This window comes from Centroberyx affinis, unplaced genomic scaffold (genome assembly GCF_046629955.1).
Source record: "Centroberyx affinis isolate AG114_WGS23_722 - 3 ecotype Tasmania unplaced genomic scaffold, CSIRO-AGI_Caff_v1 ptg001058l_1, whole genome shotgun sequence".
In the NCBI taxonomy this organism is placed as follows: domain Eukaryota; kingdom Metazoa; phylum Chordata; class Actinopteri; order Beryciformes; family Berycidae; genus Centroberyx; species Centroberyx affinis.
Genome location: NW_027279609.1, coordinates 140538 through 162168, shown reverse-complemented (window position 1 = coordinate 162168; position 21631 = coordinate 140538). Strand labels below are relative to the sequence as shown.

The window sequence follows — 21631 nt, the reverse complement described above, 5'->3', positions numbered from 1 at the left end:
TGAAAAAAACAGGAGAGAAGTATGTAGCCTGCTGCATGTAACGAAAGAATGGGAAGTATGGAAACAGACCATAAATACATGAGACAGGACTGTATTGTAAAGTACACACGTGATTTATAGGAGCACGTATAAATTCCTATATGCTCTATGGCAGCTATAAAATCAGTCTGGGGGAGCTGATCTGGATTAAATCTGAGATGCGAGGTAGACTGCCCTCTCTACACCCGAAGAGCACCACAGCAGGGGCCAAGGAGTTTAGGGAGAAGGAAGGGTCATGAGGGTTAATCTGGTACTGTGCCAGGAGTTTGGGCTTATGTAACCTCCTGAGGAGAAGAGAGGAGAGGAGAGGAGAGGAGAGGAGAGGAGAGGAGAGGAGAGGAGTCCTGCATGTGAAGCCTTAAGTTCCCAACCCTGCTCTTCTGCTGCGAAGTTATAAGGACAGGTGGAGCATCACAGATAGACAGATCGTAGTTCAAAGAGGCAGGTAGTTCAAAGAGGTATAGATTGTATTTTATAAACTAAAAGCTGTGGAAATTCTACTACAATGTCTCATAGAGGACAAGGCTGCTGTTTGTTGTATAGAGACATCATTTGAGTGCTTGACACTATCCCAGCAAGACAAGACAAGTAGATCAATCTGTGTAAGAACTCAGATAAACCAATTTGTCAGCAGGAAACAAAGTCATCGGATTGCGAAAAATAAGTCGTAGGATTTGACACTGACGAATTCATCATATCCCTTCCTTTGTACTTTACCGGCTTTTTCACATCAAGAGCATCCTCCATATTTCATAGATGCTCATAATTGCCCTAAAAACATTTAATATTTCAACCTCTGGCGGCGTTTGCAGGGCCTGTTTTTCAAAAGGGGATGTACCTGTCATCTCTGCTTCTCTCCCTCCCTTCATCACTGTTGCCATGGTTACATAAAGAGATTCACTGTAGCTATGACACAGAAAACATTTTACTCTCGGAGCTGCCTGCGCTGTCATGGGGTTGGCTTGTTGGGAAAACATGAAAAGAAAAATCTAAAGAATATGTTACATTAGAGACCTAATTTAGCAATATGATGATGTTGACTGTCTTATACTGTCTTATGCCGTAAACAGTCTTGGGACTTGGGGCAACCACTAGAGGATTTACAGTACGGTATAGATAACAAACTTTACACCTACACTCAGTTCATTTTGGGGTTGGATGAGGCTGATCTATGTGGGCAAGAAGATTATAGTGGAAATCCACCCTTGACCAGAATTCACATCGGGTATTCCTACAGCTCTAAACATTTTAGTCTACACTTGTATGAATGGACAAGCCTCACTCCCTTAGAGAAAGGGGAGCCAAGATTCTTGTCCGTGAAATCACCGAGCAACATTTTTTGGAGTTGCTTCATTGACAATGAATAGAAGACCAACTACTTTCACTTCATGTGTGAAATAGGAACATAAACTCCACTCCAAACTGAAAGAGGATCCTCAACTGCTAGCAAATAGCATGGTGGGTTCTCTCCGGCACCGTTCTCTTCAGGGTCGGTGGCTATCAATAAGGACTGAGTGGCTGGTGGTCTTGATCTTCTCTCAGTCTTCCCCTCTGCTCAGGGAGGCAGAAAAACACACTGGCACGTAGGTCGAGGTCTGAGTGGAGCACTCAGACTGCAGCTCGCCGCACAACATGCACACTCTGTTATTTTCCACACGCAGCAACAACGCCAATGACAGACTCAGCGTTTTAACTGGCCAACTGATGTGTGCTCCCTGCTGTGCCACTTAACCCACTTGACCAGCGAAGCCGGGTCAGATCCTCAGGCCCGGGAAAGACTTACTTACTGGATAAAGGCAGGGCAATGGAGCATGGGTGCCGGGATCACAACGCACAGTGGGACGGACCTTCTCTGGTGTTAAAGATTCTTTGAGACACTGCATATTGTCTTCTCAAGCGTGATATCATTTTTCGGCCAAAATAAGGGATTTCAGGTACTGCACCATTTTAATATAACGTGAAAATGAATGACGTGCAACGCTAATATTGACTATTTTTCCATGGAGGGCTCCTCTATTATGCATTTCTGTATTTGTTGAGGTGGATTATGATGGGTTTTGAAGCAGCAATGTAAAAAATAGAAAAACGCTAGCCATACCTAGTTTAGCATTTGATGGCAATGTGAGGATAACTTAGATCTGCTCCATGGTTTTTGGTAAACTATCTTTTTTAAATTCACTAACGTGTTTCACCCCTTCTGAGAACAGAATGATTGGCAAATGGGATCCAAACATCCTGTTTGCCAATTTTGGATCGCCATCCAGATCCAAGGTAATGGATCCAGATGTAATCCGAAAGTCACACACTGACAGCAACACTACACTTACAGTGCTTGTGTTTACTTTATTAAACTGTGAAGGATAGGCTGATTGGATGGTTGATGAGTAGAATAACCCTCAGAGACTGGCCACACATTTGGTTTAGATCACTCATTAATACTGTAGGATTTTTTCAAACAATTGCTCTTGGGAGTCTGGTAATTGTGCAGCAACAGTACAATAAATGGCACTTCTACAGCGGCTACACCAGATAATATCATATAAGAGTACATTATGACTGAAAATGCAAGAGTTGGTGCCCACCTGATCGCAAATGAGTTCCCACTTCTATTGTCATACTGCCGCAATAGTCGAGCTTTGTCTGGAGGAAGGTTCATCGAGTTCTGAAAGAGAGGAAAAGGTCAAAGTTAATTGGATGTTGATAATGAAATGTCATCAGTCAAATTAGTCCAGAAACACCAACAACCTACATTAACTAAAAACAATGAAGCTCAACAGACAGAAGGGAAAGGGATATGAGGGAATTGTCCATCATTAGGGTATGATGCATGTTTCTTTAATCTTTGTTTATTTAGGGAAAAATAGGACTGAGCATTTATCCTCTTTTTCAGTGACACCCTGCTTCACTCACCCATTCACACTGGCAGGGTATCTACAGGTTTAACAAAGCCAAATATAAGAATTTTAAGACCTTTTTAATGCTACCTGGAATTGAAAACCAATTTAAAAACCTAAATAAAGAAACAAAGCTGCCAAACAAGCTGTTAGGAAACATGCACAAAGAAGCCCATCATTAATAACTGCACTTAAGACGTTTTAATTTAAGACCTTAAATTTCAATCATTTATTTTAAGACTTTTTCCGACTTTTTAAGTACCAACAGACCTGACTGGGAGCTGCCCAGTACAACCACAGTCTCAACAGTACTCCTCATTCACTTTCCCTGGCAAGATTTTCCCAGGCAGTCCAGGATTCAAACCCACAACCTTGCGGTCACAAGCTCACTTCTTTAATATCAAGGCTACCGCCAACCCAAACCGCTTGTGGTTAAACAGCTTACCTAAATCTTTGCCATTTGATACTATGCAGTTACCAACTGTGTGACAGACTGAAAAAAACATAATCCATGACAGAAAAACTATAAAAAATCCCCAAAATATCTGCCTTGCTGATTAGTATGCAGTGATGTCGTGCAACATGGCTGGGAAGTGAGCGGCTGGGGAGAGCAGGTCCCTCCTTAACGAGTGTGACACTGGAGCAAAAAGGAGAAACATCTAAGCCCTGTTGTCTGAGCCACCGCTTTGAAGCCGAGAACCTGGGGAAGGAGCTTGACCCTGTCATACTAACTGGCATCAAATGTATTCAGCAGTCACTCAACACCAAGCAATTGCCCAGACATCCCAAGGCACTGTACAGAGGGCAACTGAGAGAGTAAGTAAGCAAGTGAGGGTGAAAAAGAAAGTGTTTGAGCCTCTTGTAAACTAAAGAAGGATGTTCTGTATGTTTGCCAGCAATATACTATACTTCTCAACATCGATTTTTCAAACTTAATTTTTCATACTTTTTCATTACTCTTCATTGACTTGATTTCTTCTGCGCAGGGTGAACAAAATATCCCTTTGTTATAATGTTCAGAGAGTGATTTCCAGAGAAGCGTGTGTGTGTTGTGCGGGACAAATCCAATCAGACCCATGTGTTGGTTAAAATTCTACATGCGTAAAAATAAGCTCCTCATCGTCCAAAAAAAGGATTACACTATTCCTTTTCTTCTTCCATTCTCCGTGTTTGCTTTTATCAACATCTGCTTCATGTAACACCCCTGTACTTGTCTAAAATTTGGCCCTCACTCCGTATGCATGCTACACCCCACCCTTGTGTGCATTAGAAAAGCTTGAAACAATTAACCAGTGCTTAATCGCACCACCTATGTAGAGCGCAGGACATGCCAATATGTCAGCAAAAAAAACATGTGACCCAGCAAGAGGTAGGCTGTTTTGCAGGCAGGGATCAGTTAGCCATCCGAGGTAAACACTTCTCATCTGAAAACAGAGACCAAAAAAAAAAAAAATCCACAGCCAAAAAGAATTCAAATAAAAAAATAGGAAGCTAGTATAACTGACTGCTCCTGTCATTAACAACAGCCTACACTGGTAAAAAGCTATCAGTTCAAAAAGTGAAGCCTACAAACATCAGAGTTGTTTATTGGCAAGTTTGGCAATTTATTTGTGCTTGTTGGTGAAAGGTTTGTTGGTCAGGCTCTTCTGACTTTGGACAGCCTTCAATTAAACAGAGGGTACAAATGGTGTTGTGAGAATGTTTTCCACTGCTTAAGGAAGGCAAAAGGGAAAATGTGGTCCTTTATGCAGCACTCGGCTAGGGGTTATTTTTCCCCTCTCATTCAGTGGACTGGATCATCTATCAGAGTGTGCTCAGCGCTGAGCCGCCGCTTCTCCTCCACTGGATTTTCCAGCAATGTGTGCGGGGAGAGTGAGAGGAAGATGGATGAGGAATATCCTGGGATCGGGTCTATATCCATGAGCGAGTGATACCGGGATAGAGTCAGAGATGGAGCGAATAGCCTAATCCCCACCTCGTGTCCGTGGTTTAAGGAGTGTGTGTACGTGTGTGTGTGTGTGTGTGTGTGTGTTGGGGGGGACTTGTGCTGCCACTGGCACAAGGTATTAGGCCTGAGACACTATCCATTTTTTCCAACCATATATTATACTATGGTTACGCTATTGATCTATATACAATGATCCATTTTAGTCTTAGGTAAAATCAATGTACAGAGAGGTGCTTCGGAACAGGGAGGGCTGGTATACTGTAGGTACCAGGGGAACGAAGTGTCATCTACTGTATCTTACCCACAGAGGAACGAGGAGGGCCAATGTAAAGATACACAAACACAGGTACACACAAATAAGATATGATCTGAATAACAGCAGTAGTAGCGGGGTTCATGGGTACAAATTTCTCAATACAAATAACACTTTCTGGACTTCAAATTCAATCCTGGTTAAAAACAATATGTTGTTCAAAACCCCTCTATGCTGACTGAAAGAAAATGTCATCATGATCTAGAGTAAATTCTGTCCTTAGTTGACACTATTTGCTTTTTCTAAATTGGGGCGGACCACACTCAATTGATCTCCTCCACAGGAATGCCAATAAACCTGCAAAAAGACTTGAGATCCCAATGTAAGAATACAATTTTGATGCTTTCCAGTATGTATTCATATCTGTTGATGCCTCAAAATCAATATCAAGCACAACGGTAACAGGCATGTTTTATTTGATACAAGCCCCCTGGTTGTAGCCTGCCATGCACTCCCAGTCTCCCGCTGAAGAGACCAGGAAATTGCATTAGTATTCAGCAGATGCTGCGAGTCAGACTGACTGCTGCTGTGCTGACTGCAGGGAATTGGGAGTCGGTAGGGCTCTATTGACTCAGTCTGGCCGCTAACCAGACGACTAGCGTTAGTACCCCCTTTCCTTCCCTAAACACATTAAAATACAATTTGACACCCGAGTTGCCGGTCACAATGAATGACAGAAAACCACTAACAGTCTCACCATATTAGACACAGTGCACAAAGTGCACAGAGGCAAACCCCTTCACATCATATGGACGCTCATATGATAATTTGATGGCTCAAATTAAAGGAGGGTGGATCATTAATGAAAGTCCTTTCTAGGCCTCTGCCTTGTTGTGTTTGGAGCTCGGTGGCCTGCTGGCCTGGGGACAAGCAGGTTTGTGGGAACATCACTGACGTAGGTGCTGTGCTCCTGCAGACTGGCTGGGTGGCTGGGTGGCTTGCCGAGTTGCTGGCTGGTTGAGTGGATGCACAGTTCTGTGGGCTTCCTGTCTGGTGAGGCTCCAACTAAAGCAAAGAACCACTTCTACCAGCCTTCATGTCCTCCCAATGCTAATGAACTGTGACAGGCACTCAGCTTGCTGGGGTCGGGTTACCCTGTGTCTACAGCCATGCTCCCTCTCTCGCTCTCTCTCTTTGTGTGTGTGTGTGTGTGTGTGTGTGTGTGTGTGTGTGTGTGTGTGTGCGTGGGTGTTATTAATGGGGTGCTGTTGAGGAGGAGGGAGGCAGCTTTTCACCAACACCTGACCGCATCCAACCTAAAACATGGCAGACCACCCTCACTAATACACACACACTTCGTTTGACTCATTAGTAAATGCCACAGTAATTACAGTGTTACTATGACAGTGTAAGCAGGAATATGACAGGTTTGACATAAACAAATAGACTTAGATTGTGTTCCACTGTCCAAAAATGTCAGGTGCTGCAACCACAGTAAATTCACATCTAGATTTATTAATTATCATTGCAACTTCAAAACTATTTTTCACAAATCTAACTTCACCTGAATAAGTGTCCTTCTAGCCAATTAATGTAGAGACCTTACCAATTTGGTTTTAGTGTGCAATAAATTTGCTTACCGAAGTAACTCAGTAAGAATGAATTACAAAAACACCTAGCCCAAGAAAGTATATCCTAAGAGGCATGACTAATAAACCTTTAGCTTTTTGGATTAAAAGCCATATTAGTTATTTAACTGGGTTTCAGTAATTCTTTTTCAAAAGACGGGCATTATCCCTATCGGTACATGCCCAATGAGGCTGGGTCAAGCTTTCAGTTAGTTGAGAAGTTTAAAATAAACCTGAGCAAATCACAGTGCTTTGACTACAGCATAAAATAAATCAGCAGACTGCAGCAGCAAGTGTGTGTGTCATCCCATGGTCTTTCTGGGTATTGCCCAAGGTATCTTCCTAGGCTATACTTAGAAAAGCCCTTGCTGAATTAGAAACAGAAACAAAATAGAAACACAAAGAATTTTTTACACAGCACCACGCTCACTGGCATTTTGTAAGCTCAGTCACATCCAATTATCCGAAAAGCAGCTGTCATGGGCTACATGTAGTATTGCTATGCAGTGGGTCCAATACTATACTCAAAGGCTGCTGAGCATGTAGCGTACCTAGCAGTCAATCTCTAACTGCTGCTCATTCCAAGGTCATATACTGTCTGGTCTTTGTAGGTCCTTGGGCTCTATACTGAATTGGCGATTGACATCTGAGGATTAGGACTTATGGGAAAATTACCTGCTCCATATTTAATGACCAGAGATCTGATGGACATCCTCCATCCCATTCCCACACGGCACGTATGCGAGGCAACACCTAAATAAAACAGATGGAATCCCTAAAACATTTATTGTCTATGTATTACTGTGGATAATAACCACCATAGACTGCAGAACTCATGACCAGCAGCTTAAATCTTTAACAGTTGCTAATGATATCAATTTAACCTCAACGCTTTACTCATATTAGGGCCTGAAGGCCCAGGAATACGGCTAGAATTTATATGTGTCCATCCAGTTAGCCTCTCATTAGGCAACATGACTCATGAAAAGAGCAAAAACAGACGGTTGGCTCGAAGCCCACCAACCACCCACCACGTTCCAGGAGGTCTCTGGAGGAATGGCCTTCACAGCACAGCTGGCTAGAAAAGCAAACAGATAGCCCACATGATAGGCCTACTTCATTTTGGTGTTGTGATGAGGAGGAAAAGACGAGGACTAAGCCAAGTTGACAAAACCTTGAGATCTATCAATTACAATGCCTGACGGTGAGTCTAAGAAATGAAATATTCTACATGCATACAGTAACCCTAACTGACCACTATGTGTTGCAGCAGAAAAGTTCTTCATCGTCAAGGTCCATTAAAAGTCTAATTTTATCCTCAAAGTAAAAAACGACTTCTAACCACTCACATCACAACCTCTGCTACAATTCACTAGCTTAGGCCAAGCTCAAAAATGCAAACAGAATTGAAATTGTGTGACTGGGAAATTAAATTTGGGCGCATTGCTGCACCTACAAATAATTGTCATGGTGCCACTTGAGAAGCATTCCCTGGGATGTCCTGTCTTGTCTGTGCCTACAACCCTGCTTCTCCCCGCTGGCTTGCCTGCATTTTGCCTATAAAGCGCAGCCATCATGATACACAGAGAATTGTTGCCAGGCCAGGCAGTGCAGAACGGGCCTTTATACATTTCACTGAACTATGCACAAAGTATGCATCTCTAATGATCCAAGCTTGCTCCAAAGTCCTATCCCCAGCTATGAGAAACACTACTGAACAGGAGCTCAGTTTTACATGCAGGTGTAAAACTGGTGCTGGTTTCTAACGCTGCCTGGATGACAACTGGATCATTTTTCTTTCTTCCTAGCAAACAGCGTGTACATAGTGTGGGAAATGTATGCATATTCATTAATCATTATTTAAGCCCTGTCTGGCTGTGTTAATTGTGATTGATACACAGTCCTTTGTATTAATTGCATTAATTATGTTCATTACCTTAATGGCCTGCATATTGTGATTTCTGTTCTTCCCTCCCTTTAGAAAACCGTGCTTCACATGCTGCATACCACATAATAGACACATAGACACATAATACTGCATCAGGAATCTGCCTGTGTTATATTAGACCCCAACTGGACTGTTCTGTAATCCCCTGCAAAGAACTATGATAATTATACACCAGTGAACCGCTACCTTTGTCTGGCTTTGATTATTACTCACAAGAGCCCCACAGTGACTCAGACATTTGAACTCAGACTAGCACACAACAAATACATGTTTTTTTCAGACCCCTTTGTTGTGATCTGATTGGCTAAAACAGAACAGATCACAACAATGTGATCTGTTCTGTTTTAGCCAATCAAACGTCAGTGTGACTTTGTTAACCTCAAAGCTGCTCTTTAATTGGGTAAAATCAAACCCTCTTCCCCAGACTTCCTCTTACAAGATATGTATATTCACCATCTTGGCTTCGAATTAACATTTGACTCGGGAGGAACGCTGCCTTCAAGTGCTGTCGGACATATTGTAATTTCAACTTGAACGCACATGAACGACCCAACAAACTGCTACATACAACTAGGAAAGTCTGGCTTTTCTATGATAGGAGAGTTGCTGAGATGTGATGTTTAGGGGATGAAAAAGCATGGAAGTCATGTCAACAGCTGATGGTAAAAGTGGTGCATTTTATTTTATGTCATTGTTTGGGATTGTCTTTAAGTAATTAATACTGATGTATGTTTCTGTTTTCCATATCAACATATCCAGTATACCCATAATATAAAATTGTAAAAAATATAGATTTGCACATTTTTCAATAAAATAAATTGATGCTTCTTAAATTTTTTTGGGGTGCTGCTGAAGTTTTGCTGGTTCTTCTAATTTTCTGAGGCTGGGAGCAAAGTAAAAAACTTAACTTGGAGACCTGTTGCATCTTGTTACATCAGTGTAGCTCAAAACCATGTTACCAAGGTAAAAAAAAAAAAAAGACAAACTTTCACAAAGGCAACGATTTATCTAAAACGTCCACTTTATTAACTCACATTCACAGGCCCATGCATCACTTTGTTAACCTCTTCCAACTACTACTTACTACGTACTTATTATACACAACAACAGGACGGAGAAATCTAAGAAAGTGTGCAGTGCAGCACCTCTCTGCCGCCCACCTCCTCTCAGATGTCTTTCAGAGCAGGGATTGATAGGTCCCTGGGGTGCTGGGCTACAATGAGTGCGAGGCACGCCCCCTCTCTCCTCTTTCTTCATTCTCTACCATGTACCCTGCTACTGCTCCAGGACCTGAAAGCACTACAATCTGCATGCAATGGTGAATTTCTCTGGGTCACGTCAGAGCTTATTGCTTTACTCTATTTAAGACAAAGACAAAAGTCGGTGCCTCTCATTGCCCTCAGTGAGGGGGCTGGATTTTTCAGCTCAGCTGTTGCACATCCAGACAGCCAACCAGACGGAAGCGAAGGCACTGAAGAGTCTGGGAAAGGGCTGGACTGGGCTCTGTGAAAGACTTGGCCCTCTCGCATTACTCTATTCCCTCATCGTTTCCTGAGCTAGCCAGCACATCCAGCATTACTTGATCCCAATCAGCGCCAACGCAACCAGCAGAACACTGTTACCTCAGCTTTCGTAAGCAAGGCATAGACAGAAACTGAAGGAAGGTAAAGCCAAACTAATGACCCTAACAAATCCAATCACTTTCGGTTGTATGCTGTGAACGCCTAGGCCAGTTTGTATTATTCAAAGCAATTTTCCAACCTAAGATACTGTTCATCTCTTGTTCTTCAAAATGTGTCCTTGTCTTTCCAAATCAGGGTTTTCAGGCACCGGTCTACATGCCACAACAAGAAAACCCATGACGGCATCAGGTATTGATGACAATCTTTTTCGAATTGCTCAATATTCCGGAAATGACTAGATCATGTGCTGTTCTCTCACACAATGCTCACTGCATCAGTCACAGGGGACATTATGTTTTTAAGGCGGTTACACAGTTCTAATGGGGTTAGTGCTGCAGGCTATGTTATATTACAATAGTCTCCGAGTTGTAAAACACTTCTCCAGGTGCACCGATGTGCGATCCAAGAGAGCACAACACCATAAAAAGACAGACAATAACTATCGCCTTGCATGTGCTGCAATTTGTGGCCCACACTACTAATCTACATGGCTGCATTCCAGTTCTTGATCCTATTCAAGTCCATGGGGGCAAGGATAGGAATAAGAAGTGGAAGCGCCACAAGTGCAGCCATCAGGGTGAAAGCAGTTAGGAGTAGGACCGCCCCTAGGCATGCGCTATCCAAACCGAGCTGTCCTCCCCTCATTAGCGCAGCGTGTCTCCATAATCCTTGGCATTCTGCGGGGGCACAGGTGTCCCTCGTCTGTCCTCAGATTAGCTTTGTAATCCCCAGGACCCCCTGCCCCGGCTCACAGGCCCGTCTCAGCAGCCTCCTCAGGCAAGACAGTAGTGTTTATGTTTGTGAAGCTGTTCAGTGGAATGCCTGTAGACCAAATGGTGAGTTCAAATGTTTGAGCTCGGCCTCTCATTTCCCCCCCCCAATCACATTCCAACAAAATTCCAGTGCTGTGCCTTGGTGGTGATCAGTGTGTCCGGATAGAAAAGGAGCAACCTCATTCTAACCTTAGACAGATAGTGAATAGGCCATATCTGCCACTGCATGAAGCCTTACATTCACTAACAAGAGCTCATCTGTCTCTGGGCTGCTGATAAATCACATGCCATTTTATATCTGGGTATAGATGTTACATTGTATGTTAAAATCGAGGGTAAAATGACTTGATATAGGATGGCTTGAATGCTGAAATGTATCCAAATACCAGACATGTTGTGGAGTGGGGTTGGAGCAGCAGGAAGTTGTCCAAATAAAACAAGTGATACATGCACACAGAGGAGGTCTAGCCAGGCCAGATGTTGGGTTGCGAAAGTGCATGGACTGAGGTGGAGTCCATGTTCCAGTTCCAGGGAACAAAGAATATGAATCAGAAAAGTTGTTTATCTAAAAGATAAACAATGGCTCAAGGGCAGCCTAAATGTAGTGGGTTATGGAAATGAAATCATCGGTTTACTTGAAATCTATTAAACAACGTTTCAAGAAAACACTACCAGAAAAAGTTTCATTACTCATATATTCATAACAGTTCATTTCAATAGGTGACAGCAGGGTGAATGGGAAATGACCCTATCACACATGGGATGCCTGAATCTCGGAGCTCACAATAAAGAAGTTGAAGACTATTCTATTTACCACAACATCCCAAGATACATGCCCATACATTCACAGCAAAAACCTTTGATGTAGCAGGACATAATGTGTGGCAAATAATACTGCATGTAATCCAGCCTAGTCACTTGAATTGTTTCTGCGTAGTCGTCCAATTTATCAGGCCAAAATGAAAGGACTGCCCGTTAATATAACCCCAAAAAGTTCTAAACTTGCCTTAGGATATTATAAGTATTATATTGTAAGTATACTGTAAGTACAATACAATACAACATCAATACAACATGAAAGTAATGCTTTTTCCTCACACTGGATGATTTAACCAGTACTTTTTCAGCAGTAAACAGGTCTTGGCACTGACATGGCCTCTAAGTGACTGGGAATGGGAAGTGAAGAGGTATTCATTCAACGATTCTTGAATGATATGTAGCGATTTGCTTACTTTGCTTACTACAAAACAAGCATCATCACTGAACAGAATACCATTTGAGGCATAAGATGATGACAGACTCAGACTATTAAAGTGGGAAAGATGCTTTACTAACAGGGTCTGGCTTGCTGTCAAACATGCGCACTAATAACAGGCCTAAACATCTGCACACACTGAGGAAACCTAAACTGTAGCGGCCTGCTTTCTGTTTGGGTTTGCCGATATGGAAAACACCCAGGCAAGCTTAAATGTTGTTTGGAGATATCAAATTATTACACTCTAGCATTTCATTCAGTAGCAGGCAGCAGCCTGAACACCTTGTTGGCCCAGAGCTGTCAAAACAGGTTAGGGTTCTTCTTTGCTCTATCAGTGCCTCTGGAATAGTCTTGGCAGCAGTGCTAACACGTCTGACACAGCTGTGGGCTCAACTCTAGCAAAGTGAAACGGATGATTACCGATTAAAACCCAGGACCCAGTAATAAACCATAACCCTGTAATCCTGCGGCGGTGATTCCCCTGACATCTATGACCATCACCGCTCCAACACTGAGGAATTCTGAACAAAGAACGGTACAAATAACCCTCCTCTTCCTCCTCCTCCTCCTCCCTATAATGAGATGACTGATGCTCTCTGAACTGCAGGTGCCCACCACAGAAATGTGCATCTGTATCATCCAATCTACATAGGCTATGGGAGCTTAAACAACTTCAAATATATACAGTATATATATATATATATATATATATAAATATATATATATATATATATATGCTACACACCAACTTGAATGTGGCCAATTTTGAAAACAACATCAAAGGCTTGACTGAGTTTCAAAACAAGTTAAAAACAACACTACACCATAGTCAAAAAAAACAACAACAAAAAAACAGGAAGTTCTACGCGTATTTCAAGAGGCTGTTTTTTTATACAGCTGCTTTGGCTTTTGAGTTTTTCTGGCATTACATATCTTAATCTAAATCCTTTGCCATGAGACCTTGGCTGGTTTACTCCACCCAGGTTTCATGACTGTGTGTGTGTATGTGTGGTGTATGTGGGGGGCCCAGGGTGAGAGGCACATCTTCTATCCAATAGGCCTGTAACAACAGATTGCTGCATTGTCTGGAGCCTAAGGAGCTGTCACCGGGGCCTATATCAAATACTGGCAAAAAGCATGGGAGTACATTCAAATGCAACAGGACCTCCCATTCTGCACTGCAGATGTTGCTTCTGGCAAGACGTTAACCAACAAAACCTTTCTTTTTGACTCTGGCAGCTTCAAAGCCAGCACATGTCCCAAAAGATGGCTGAGAATCATTCGGGACAAAGCTTAAAACCTTAAAAAATGACTATGGCTACCTTAAAGAAAACTTCTAAATAATGTAAATATTTCAGCACAAGTTATGGATGAAGTTATGGCGTTTACGTTATGGCTCTGCACGCTTTCCTACATTTGGAGGGGAGCATACAGTCGGTCTGGATATAAGGTTGTAAAAACTCCAAGGATGGACAACGTCTGCTGACTTCTCCAAGATGTCAGCCAGTAGACCATAACTCCTGGTCAATATACAGGCTTCATAGAACAGTGTTAAGCAATTCCAAAAAGCTACTCAAAGGCAGTAAATAAGCCAAACAAACGAAACCGTTATAAGGAGTTGGCAATTCAATGGTAGCCTAATATCAAAATGTAAACATACTTGATATAAACTAGCTCAAGGCCCTAAAATGAAAAGGGCAACAACATAAATACCACAAGATAATGAAGGCTCTGCCACCACAACACACTGATACTAATTTGTCAGAATGACACAGAGATTTGAAGGCTAACTTTGCTTTTGGCTGGGTTTCTGATAAAGTTTAACACCATAAACATAAATTAATTCTTAACACTATATAACAAAACAGACACTCTTGCATAGCACTTGGGCCAAACAATCTCATTTTATAGCACAGCTGTCACCTTGGACCCTGGACAGAGCCAGACTATAACGCACTTCACCACAGAGCTGCGACTCTCCCCTCCTTTTGTGTGGCCCTTGTGCCAGTCCTGCTGGACAACGCTGGCAACTGGCTGTGACAAACATAAAAGCACCAGACTTGGTCTTTCCCAAACTACGTCATCTTACACCTGCTCCTTACAGAGGAAGACCCACAGGAAAGACAGTACTAGTCAAGTCCAAAACTAATGTCCTGATAGATGTCAAAAAAGCTGCTGGAGAAAGTTCTGTTTATTTGGAAATGGGCCTACTTTTTGTCCTACTATTTAATTGGCATTCAGTATGACATTACACTGACATCAAGTAAAAAGTTCAACTGCTCCTGCTATTCTGTAACTGAGACAGAAGGTCGCCATGCAGAATCCCACTAAGACTCATCTCATTAGTCCAGCACCCAAACAACCATCAGGGACTGTTGTATGGATCCTAAGAAACTAAGCACAGGTATGATCAAAGACGATCTTACTCAAAACCCTCAGTGAGGTTGATCCCCATTTTATCAGTATCTTTTTGCTTGATCGGTACTGTGCAGTCCATGCCACCCACGCAGCAGTGGAGAAATCAGACCAACACCATAACCACCCCCAAATGTGCAAATGTCAAAACCGAACTGAGAACAACAATACTGATTGAAGCCCCAGTGGTTTCAACTCAATGGAGCCTGCACACAGCCAAAGGACCCATTCCCACACAATCAGCTGACCCTCTGCCAGCCAGGCAAGAGGCCTTCAGGCTCTGCTGCAAGGCTTTCAGCAGCACATTATCACACACCACCGCAGCACCTCACATCCCTTCTCAGAGGCTACACTGGCCAGCACACTGGCTGCCGGATCTCACCTCTCCCCAAGCAGCTCATGCTAGACTCTGTTACAGCTAATTGGTGGGTGAGCATCCTGGGGCTCTGACACAACGTTGCTGCTGCTGCCACTCAATCAAACCTCCTACAGAAACACATGCATGTACGCTCACTCACGCACACACACACACACACACACACACACAAAAACATACTACAGTGTACTGGGCATGGTGGTGGCCTCTCGCGGCCCGCCGGGTCTGGGTGCAGTGCCAGGCTCTGTCTTGGGCTCTCCACAGAATAAAGAACAGCTCTGTTCCCTAGGCCTGCTGCACGGGATTCAGCTACTGTTCGCCCTCTGCTCCACAGAGAATGCCCATTGTTCTGCTTTTTAATGAAGAAGAGTCAACATGAAAATCATGCTAGCCTCGTCATTTCCTGGGTTCCAGGTTGAACCACAACGAGCTTGGGCCTCTCAATGTGATGAATTAGACTTCAGCTGAACATGAAGGCTATTGATGTGATAAATCTAGGGGGTTGATTTCAAATATACTGTCTCACGGCAGAAATAACAGCAGCGCACGACCCTTCGGCAGCCTTTAAACAAAGCAGCTTAGATGTAATCTGGCCAGACTATTGAGAGGAGCAGCTATAACAACAGCTAAGCCTATAGTCCCCATATGGCATTTAAATAATGGCCGCAAACTTCTCAGCCTTCAAACTTCACTGACAGCAAAGTCATGATATTCAGCAAATACTCTGCAGCCCTTAGATGAAGGCACATGATCTCCTAGATGTGGGTACAATTTAATTTGATGACAACTCTATGGTTAGCTGAGGCAGAGGAGCAGCCATGAGGCCTGAGCTACATTCTTGTTGCACACAGTCATCTTCCTGTGTTGCAGTGTAATGCATATAGACCAACCCATACATGTGACTCACGCAGATTGAGTATTTTCCAATCATTTCACATGGTGCTTTCAGCCAGAATGCACTTAGCCAGACACAAATGCCACTTTGTAGCCTCGCCTACATTCTCTAATGCTTTGCTAAATGATAGTGTTGGATTATTGATTAGGCAATGAGTACAGAGTAAAATAATCTAGAAGGAAATCTAGAAGGAAAATACCTTCACTGGGATATCAGCATTGTGTTATACATAGTAAACATTAAGAGGGTTGCCCTAGTACTAGACAGTCTTTCCTTATTATTAGGCCTAGTGCAGCCCATCTTATTTTCCTCGTAGCAAGACTCGTGTCACAGATGCTATGGCAACCACAAGAGAGGTGCAAGCTTGCAGACATGCTTCCAACAGAAAGCATACTGCCATTTTCCCCTTGACACTATATGGGAAAATCTAAACCCACGGTACCCTAAAGTAGCATTCAAAACAAGACATACTAAAGAGAAACGAGGCCTTGGACACAGAGAGCAAATTGCTCATTGAAAAACTTGTGAACAGAGATTAAATTTCTGTTTAGGCCTGTGTGGAAAACTACCCGCCTCCAGTATCTTAAACAATGAACATTTGAGTCTAAATTATGCCTCTCTTCATGGTCAAGGTCACATGTGAATTAGCCTCTTATCATGGCAGAAGCCTTGCATTACAATTAGCCTATGTCTAGTTCGAGTATCAGCTTTGGCCCTAGGGATTCCCAAGACAGAGACTTCAACGGGAGCTTTTCATTTAGTTAAAAACAGCCGATTCAGCCAGCAGCAAACCTTGACTTTTTCCAGTAAGCACTCATACACAGCCAGCTCACTGTATCTGACAAGCAAAAGGCAAAATTGAGTTTAACAATCAGACTGGAAGCACTGAAAATGCAAGATGCCTTACAGAGCGCAAGCTAGCAAACAGGCTGCCTGGTAGTTGTTGGTATCCTACTAGAAAACCTAGTCAAAGCAAGGTGTGTTGAAATTAGACTGAATTAAACTTAAAAAGGAGAATACCAATGTCTACAGCCCATTTACTACTGTTTTTCAGCATTTACTTAAGTTTGTTGTTTTTAAAACACAAACTTTACAGTGTCAGACCTAGCTTGGAATTAACTCCTCTCCCAGCTAACAAAGATGTCCCAGATTAGAAGACATAGATGTGACAATAAAGTTTGTAAAGCCACATGTTTTTGAGGGATTATTTCCTGGTGGAGGCTTCCATTTCTCCCTGTGGGTGTCAGAGGATTGACAGTAAGCAGGGTGTAACATAATGCACACACTGATATGAAAACACTCAACTCGAGCACAATGAAACAACTAACAAAAACTTTAACAAAACCATGTTAAGGCTTCATGTTTACTTTGATGGCTTATCTAGCTCCAACAATTCTGTGGAAATAGCTTTTCATACTGAAGGGCAGCAAATGGCTTCTTCTGAAGGGAGGAAAACGTGCCCTGATATCTTCACCTATTCTGACTGTGTGCAGCTTCTGATACTTCTGGTGTGGTTTGGTTTGGTTCTGGTTTGTCAGTGTAATCAGCATCCAATTCCTATCATGCAACATAGCCTATGCCAATATTGTGCACTTGTAGGTCTAATAATCAACTCGCACAGCAGATGTCCAATTCATACTGAATGAATTAGCCTTACTTAATAATACAATGCTGGTACACAGGAGTCTAATTGAAACACAGACAGCTACTGTGAATATTAGCAAATGTGCCCAAACCCAGAGGGCCTGCACTGTGTCTGCACAGGAGCAGCGGCTCTACATCCCTGCGGGTTTTCAGCCAGTCTGCTCAGATGATGGAAGTCATGAGTCAAGGTCTGAAAGGAGCTGCTTTTCATAGCACACAGCACGGACCTGAAGTCAGATGTGTCCTTGCTAGAAATTACAGGGTCTACAGAGAGGTCAGTGCTTTAATGTGGTCACATACAGCACAAGCCTTTAATCCAAATGGTTCCCTACAGTGATCCAGGGCTAGGCTGTTGATCAAACCTATTCAGGGTGGCAGCTTAGCCCTTATGTAAACATCACTGCTCCTATTCCATCACCTCTGGCTCCACAACATGTGGAACGAAAACTAGACTATACTGCAAACAGACCAGTCAAAATTCACAGAATCATCAGCTAAAAATAGCCAAACAAAAAAATGCTACATTACATGAATTAAGGAACAAAACAGCTAAATGGATTAATCAAAACTTTATGGGAGAGAATGTGGCACAGTAAAGCTTATCATTAGCACACAATATGAGGAATGATGTGGAAGAGTAGGTGAAAAGAAACAGTGATCATTGATCAGCGGCCAAGTACACTTACAATTCTTTTCCACAGCTTTATCAGTGGTTATCACTGATATGTAGGCTATATAGATGACTGAGTCGTCTGACGAGGTATCTTCCCGATCATTAGCTATTCAAACTGAAGAGATTCTGAGGTCATCAGAGCCACACGGTGCCACTCACTGAAGCAATCAATGGAGCTGCTCGCCATCAAGCATAGCTGACACGCATTAGGGTTTAAATGGCAGTAAATAACACTAAGTGCTGCGATTATAGCACTAAATTCTCCTAATGCCGAAGGGCTTCAATCCTGCCAAGAGCAAAGGCATCATACTGGCAGCAGGGAGGGAGTGGGGGAGTTTCCTGACATGCTATGATCATAGTCATTCTGACAGCTAGCCCACTAACTCATCTCCTTTCCTCTTATCCATACCTAGAGTTGGACAGGTGGAGAGTTTTTTGGCAAGCGTGGTGAGGATCAGTTTTGTAAACCAACCTTTAGCCAGTTCTCATTCTGATCCCTTCAATTTACTGCTGAGAGCATTTGTCAAACCAGGTGTCAGAGGGAACCCTTTGCGCTCAGAGATTGTAGGACACAGGTGATCCTGCAAGCAGACGTGATTAAGAAGAAGGCTCCAATCCCTTAATAGTGTAACGTCAAACCTCACTACCACAAAGTCTGCCGCCGCCAACACAGAATAGGATTCATCAGCTTCTGACATGCAGCTATTCCACCCCGACTAGAACACTGTGACACACTATGATTTGACTCCCACAAAAACTTGATCCAATTTTTGTAATTGGCTTACAGGCTAAGAGATCTGTGCCACTGCACCTCTTAAGAAAACAAAGCTAGGTCTGTGCCAGAAAAAAGGGTCAACACGCAAAGTCAGAAAATGAAACCCTTTCCCTTTCCTCCAAGACAGCGCAGCTAAAAACCTGCTTAGGTTTTGCCAAAGTCCAAATCCTTCTGCTGAGGCGCGTGTTTACGAGAACACTAGGCCAGGCAACAATCACGTTTGACCCATATTTTGCCAGCTCATAAATTTCACCATTACTTCCCTACTACACTGTTATGCCATTTAGGTCTTTATTCAGTGACTGGAGGGCATTGTACTGGAAATGCCTCTGGTCAGCAAGAACTTGTCATTTGTTATTCACAGTGAAGGCCTATGCAATGAAGTTACAATGTTTTATAACACAAGATAATACATGATGAACAACACTACCAGCCCACAAAATGATTACAAATCTCAGTAACTGGTTAGCAATGCAGACTTGATCAATATTAGTAAGGGCAGTGTTATACAGATGAGACCAGTCAAAAGTGTCAACCTCCAATTTCACCACTAGCCAATTTCCCCATAATTTGTGTCTCTCTCATTGACAACAGCACAGTCTCAAAGTTTTGATTTTGCATTACAAGGTTATTAGTCTGCGTCTACACATATTAACCTACATTAAATATTAACCTGAGCTGTTACCAGTTCAGGATGTGACTGATGTTGCAAAACCATCTGGCATGCTCAGCATTCATTTCCAGGTAACATTATTGTTGACACATGAGGATGTGGCTGATCTTGAATGCTGTGCATTAAAAGCTTCAGTAGTGAGCCAGCGCCTGTATTCATAAAGTTATAAAGTTGGATAGGAACGCCATTAAACCAGTAACTTACTCTTTTTGATGGCAGGTGTCTCTTTGAGAGGATTCATGTGGCTACACTTGGAAATTTACAGAAGCATAATTGTAGCTTGACCTATGTGTGTTTAGACTGCACTATCTAAATGAGCAGGCTGCTGTACAAATATTTTGTAATAGGAAATCCCAAGTTGGATCCATGCGTCTTTTTTTCGTGTATTAGGGCCTAGGGAGTGTCAAATGTGATATTTGATGTACATTCACCATGACACACAGCAAAGAGTTTAAAAGTTGGCGAAGACATTTATTGCAACACTTCAAAGACCAACTTGTTGAGTCTATAAACGACTGGTTTGAGTGGCTGTTGAATTCAATTTGCGCACGGTCCTGCTACAACTTCATCACTACTTTGATGAGGATCAAAAGACAAAAATAAAATGCCGCCTAGCCATGATTATGTGTGATGGCATATATCAACAGATGCAACGCGTCCGTTCATAGCCTTTACACAAGTAAACAAGTTATTCTGTCGGAATATCTTTTTCGAACAACAAAGGATCAGGCGTGTTGGACAAGACAGAGGTCCAACCTACACACAGGCACAGCTGTCCCATCCCAGGACACTGAAGCATGGTGGGAACAAAGAGTGGAGGGATTGGGTACTCAAATGGCCATGAGTTTTGTTTGCTATGGGCTTACCAAAACGATAGCAAATCTTTCCTCCAGTTCCCCCGGCTCGGGCATGGGCAGTTTGAGAGGCATGTTGTGGCCCCTGAAGTCAGTGTGCTGGTCCATACTCCCTGCGTTCCCCATGTTTTCACCGCTGGCTCCTGCGCTTCTACCAACGAGTACAACTTTCCCCCTCGACTTCAGAAGAAATCTCTGCAAGGCGAAACGAAAATATCCGCACGCCCTTCGTTTTTGCCTTAGTCGTCCTTAGGGCTTCTGTTTATCCCCTTCTTGGTCTCTTCTTCAGCATAAAGCACATGTGAGGAAAGCAGCATAATGCGACGGGTCCGAGGAGGAGGAGAGCCCCTGGTGAGGCATTTTCACAGCAGAATGAGGGACTTGGAAACTTGATTCGACCTACGGACCAAATCAATCCTTTCGCTGTTATCCGTATCTTGCACAATTTCGGCTCCGCTCCCAGTTGGTAGTAATGACGACGTGCATGATTCAGGCTTTGCAATCCCCCGTCTGTGAGTGAGCGAAGCTGGTTTACTAATCCCTCCAGTGCTGACCAGCTAGTTAAGGAGGGGGTCCGCACACCGCACACACACCGCGGCTATACAATCACATCCCTCCCTACAATGAGCCCTTTCAGAGACAAGCCTCCTACTTCTTGGGGCGTAGCTCCAAAAGCCGTAGCTAAGGAGATGATATTTTCTGTGTTGCATTGTGGTACTTTGAGTCCATTGTAAAAGGGGAAAGCAGTGGTTCCCAACCAACTTTGGGTTTAGTGACAACCCACCCTCCTCCCCAGGGGCCCTTAAAGGGGGTTTCAAGGGGTCCCCCAGTCAAAAGGGGGGTAGTTAAAGGGGCTCTATTATAGGAATTCAAATGTTCCTCTATTTATATACATGTTAGATCAAA

General features: G+C 43.0%; 1 protein-coding gene across 1 annotated transcript in view; it reads right to left on the bottom strand.

Annotated features, from left to right (window-relative positions):
- Window positions 1–21285, bottom strand: part of fmnl2a (formin-like 2a) — a 56236-nt gene extending 34951 nt beyond the window's left edge. Inside the window, 3 exon segments of the mRNA XM_071523024.1 lie at window positions 2622–2647; window positions 2650–2701; window positions 20738–21285. Coding sequence (XP_071379125.1) covers window positions 2622–2647; window positions 2650–2701; window positions 20738–20851 — 192 coding nt within the window. The 5' untranslated portion in view covers window positions 20852–21285.
- Window positions 21286–21631: the final 346 nt, after the last annotated feature.